Source organism: Culex pipiens, chromosome 3 (assembly GCF_016801865.2).
Source record: "Culex pipiens pallens isolate TS chromosome 3, TS_CPP_V2, whole genome shotgun sequence".
NCBI lineage: Eukaryota > Metazoa > Arthropoda > Insecta > Diptera > Culicidae > Culex > Culex pipiens.
This window is the reverse complement of record NC_068939.1, coordinates 165,629,452-165,633,944: the sequence shown is the minus strand read 5'-3', so window position 1 is coordinate 165,633,944 and position 4,493 is coordinate 165,629,452. Positions and strand designations below refer to the sequence as shown.

At 41.4% G+C, this 4,493-nt stretch overlaps 1 protein-coding gene across 1 annotated transcript; it reads right to left on the bottom strand.

The window, feature by feature from the left end:
* Positions 1-1,571: 1,571 nt before the first annotated feature.
* On the bottom strand, positions 1,572-3,434 carry LOC120419576 (uncharacterized). The gene is made up of 2 exons (XM_039582304.2): positions 2,532-3,434; positions 1,572-2,471 (listed from the first exon to the last, which is right to left on the bottom strand). The coding sequence occupies exons 1-2, from the start codon at positions 3,372-3,374 to the stop codon at positions 1,677-1,679; spliced, it is 1,638 nt and encodes a 545-aa protein (XP_039438238.1). The 5' UTR covers positions 3,375-3,434; the 3' UTR covers positions 1,572-1,676.
* Between the last annotated feature and the right edge of the window lie 1,059 nt (positions 3,435-4,493).

The following is a 4,493-nucleotide window of genomic DNA, read 5'->3' as shown; positions in this document are numbered from 1 at the left end:
TTTTCAACCAATTTTCGATCTTTAAAAAACATTGGAAAGAAGAACTCTTAAAATTTTAGAAAATTTTAGGGTTGGATTTGACTTGTTTTATGTGACTCTGCCAAATTTTTAAAAAATGTCATTTCTTTAGGGATCAACTTTGGATGTGTTTTTACTGGCATTTCCGATATTTTAAGTAAACAGAAGAAAGCAATATTTTTTGTAGTGTCCAAGACTATGCCTCTACGCATTTTTTTTACAATTTAAAAGATAATGGTGCCATTATATAGCGCGAAAATGTGAAAACAAGCAAAAATTGATAAAGTGACTGTAAAAACATGAAAAAATTAGATAGGCAAAATGTAATGTTAGGAGGTGATAAAATGGGCCAAAAACACACTTTGTAAGGGCACTTGTAAGAAAGGCGAAAACACGCGACTTCCCGAAGGTTAAAATGAACTCCTGAACACGGGAAAAATAAAAAATCGAAAAAAAATGGGCGCTAAGCCTTCCAAAAAATCTTAGGTACTATAATTTCTAAGTTCTAAACTTTAAAAAGTTTGGAAATCATAAAATTCAAATACTAGGGAAAATATATCAATTTTCGTCACACTAAGCTTTTCGACATATTCATTATTTATTCAAAATTCTTAGATCAATTTAAAAAAATCTATTCTTTAAAATTACTAAAGACTATATCCATAACCAAAGACATTTCTAATCTTGGTAATAGGGTTATAAAGCCTTATGTCATTTGGGTCGCAGAACTCGAATTTGATGTTTAAAGTAAGAAAATAAAAAAAATGCGAAACAAATTTTTTTGTTCGTGAATCGATTATCCGAAGTCCTATCCAGATTTTTAAGCGAAGATGGCGTTACGAATGGTGAACGCCCGAAATGTCAAAATCGCACAGTGGTACCAACATTACAAAAAAGTTTTCATTGGTCATGCCACACTTTTTTTCTAATGTTGGTATAACTGCGCGATTTTGACATTTCGGGCGTTCACGGCGTTCACCATTCGTAACGCCAGCTTCGCTTAAAGATCTGGATACAAACCTTCGGATAATCGAAACTTCGGATAATCGAGGCTTCGGATAATCGAGTCTGGACTGTAATTAAAAAAAAGGAAAAGACAACATATTTTACGATGGATAAAAAAAAGAACAAATATCAAGATATAACTATAAGAGCTTTATGACGTTTCGCGTACGCACACTAGCGCACCATTTGACTTGCTTGCCGGACAAAATTTAACCTCACTTTTTTTCGTGTACTTACACGCAATACATACACACGTAGATAACTCTATTGTTAATGTGGCAGCCCCTAAAAGTTTAATTTATGACGAAAATTAGCTTTTCTCAGTGTTACATAATCAGCCTTAATTTATTTTTAGGAATTTGATTTTATATGATAAATCTTGGTTTCTTGTTACATGCTTGAACTAAGTTTTACTCAAACAAAAAATTAAAAAAAATAAGAAATAAAAAAAATCGAGACTAAAAAATTTGAAAGAGGCATCTTATGGTTATACTTTCTCAACGATCCGCAAAAAAAAAACTCTTTATTTTTTAACAATTCATGTTATTTCTCATTAATTCAATTTAATCGCGTTTGAAATACTCCTTTTTTCAAATACGATCATATAACAACTTAAAACGACCACCCCACAACCTCACTCAACCACATTCAACTCAAAATTCATCAAAATCATCGTACCAATCGAGCCCGTCCTCTCCCGGCAACCGCGGAACCATCTCGATCTCCACCCCCGGCAGGGCCTTCGCAAACTCGCGATCGCGATACTTTTCGGTGATCTCCCCGCTCGCAATGCTGAACTCCAGCCGCTTCAGGCCACGGCCATATTTCTTCAGATAGCCGAGCGCGGTTTCGCTTAGATCGTTCCGCGGGTGGGTCAACGTGAGCAGGCGCAACCGGGGTAGGTTCTTGGTTATGGAAAGTACGTCTGCGTCTGCGAGGGTTACGTTTTCGACGATCACCGTAGATAGGTTGGGCGCACGGTGGACAAGGGCCGCGATCGTTCCGGGGGCCAGCTCGCACGATCGCAGGTACAGGGTGGTTAGACGGGGCCAGTGGTTCTGGGTGGAATCGTCGGCGGACAATTTGCCTACTTTGGAGGAGTGATTGCTGAGTTTGAGATATTCCAGCGATCGCAGCTCTCCGATGGTTTCGACGAGCTCGGTTATGTTGGGCTGTCGGCAGTACTCCAGTGTGAGCCGTTGGACGTTGGGCGATTGCTGGAAGAACAGGGCGAGTCTTGCCTTCAGGATGTTGTACCCGGTCAGGTGCAGCGTCTTCAACTTTGGGCTTCGGTTGTAACTTAGGTCGATGATCTGAGAATCGCCGAGGGACAGCTTCAAGTGTTCCAGATGGCGAGTATTTCTGAAGAACCGTGGAAGGTCGGCATTGCGTGTGCCGATCTGGACGCAACGCAGCTTCGACTGGGTGTCCGTCAGTCGTTCCAGCATCTGCGGAGGAAAATAAAAAGGTTCATGGTTAAGACCAAACGATCAGCGTTCAGAACTTACACTTGGTTCCAAGTAAGTCTCGTGATTACACTTGAACTGCTCAAGATTTCGCTGCCGTCGTAGGAAACGAGCAAGTGTACGATCGTCAATGATTTCCCAGTTTTGCAGAGAAATTGCCGTCAGTTGTAGACCTTTGATCAAACCGATTTCGTCCAGCAGTTCCGGTGAAGTCTGGATCAGTCGAAGGGTCAGCTTTTTCAACGAGTCCTTCCGGCTTCTTATCAAAGGCAGCAGCGTCTGGAAGAGCTGGTCTCTAACCTTCCACTTTCCGTCAAACTTCAGCACCCGCAAGCTAGGTGCCAACTGACCAAACAGGTTCAGGAAGCGATCATCCTGAACGTGGAGATCAAGTTTCTCGAGTCGATCGAGCCTGAACGAAGCCCACGTCGGAGTGTGGTAGGCCATGGTGTTTGAAGAACTCTCATCCAGCGAAAAACTCTTCAAATTAGGCGTCTTCCGCAACACCTGCAGCACAGTTTGCGCCGAAATCGTGCACTCCTTAAACCTAACCTTCTGAAGCGTCGCTCCAAACTTATCCCAAAATGGCCCGATCACCTCCAGCGGATTGTCGGTGGTCCGTACGAAGCTGACTCCGCCCAAGCTCTTGAACAGCAGCACCTGATCCAGTAGGCCATGCTCTTTTCCGAATCGCTCCAGTAGGCGCTGGCTGATGAAAAGTTCGAACCGCTTCATCAGCATTGCACTGTCGCGGATTACGGCATTCCAGCGGAGGCACGTGACGCGGGTCGTGCACAGATCGCTGGCCGGCAAGTGCCGGAAGATGTGCACCAGTACCTCGGCGGGTAGTTCCGGCAGGGAATTTTCGGCGGTTGGAACCACCATGGTTTTGGGGTTCGACGTGGAAAGAAACTAGAAAACGCGAGCGATCTGGTCAACAAACTGTATGGCACTGCACAGTAGAACAAAGCAGGCCGTATCTTTTGTTTGTAAAAGATTTCTGCTGACGATCTCTTTTTGGTGTAGTTGATCATCGAATTTGAATGCTCTTTCTAGTTTGCGATACCTCGTAACAGCCAACCAATTCTCTACGAAATCGTAGTATTTGATTTTTTCCCTATGACCAAAGAAGCCATTTGTGTCATAAAAATAGTCGAAAACCTGTTTCTTTTGAAGGAATTTTCTGATCGATTTGGTGTCTTGGGCAAAGTTGTAGGTATTGTTGAGGACTATTCAGAAAAATTGGGTGAAGGATTTTTTTACGATTTTCAAATTATTTTTGTGTAAAAAAATCCGAGATCTGTATTATTTAATTTTTGAGTTTTTTGCATGTTTTATGTACAAGGACATAAAAAACACGCAACTTTTGAGCCATAGCGAAAGAATTGAGATATTTTTTTTCTCTTCAAGCCGAGAAATTTTACTAAATTTGTATACTTAACTTTTTGATGTAACATTAAATTTGTAATTGAAAAGTAGAGGGTAGAGTAGTCATCAATGAGACACGGGGAACAATGATAAAATGGCTCTCACAAGACGTAGTATTTGGAGGAAAGGTGTGTCTACTAGATACACGTCTGCCATAATAGTGGCTTTGGTTATGGAAGCTCCCTTGCAAAGTTATTACACTCAACCCCCGGTGGTTGGTCACTTTTTCGTTTGACACTTTTTTAGTTTGTACCCCGTCTGTTGGTCAAAGTCATACTAAAAAGTGACGAACTGTCACTTTTTACACGGCGCTCACGCACACTATCAAAACAAACGTTTAGTAGTGTGTGTGAACTTCGTGTAAAAGGGGTGTCAAACTAAAACGTGACCCTGTTCGTTTGACAACAGTTGTTGTTAAACCATCGGGGTTTGAGTGTAATACATGTTTGATTCTGGTAAGTAAAGTAAATTATGAGTAAAAATTACATTTTCGCTCATAGGCTGCCATTAACACAAAAACTAATATTGCAGGTTGCAACGATTTTTAGACAATCGTGCAACTTGTGGAACTTGTTT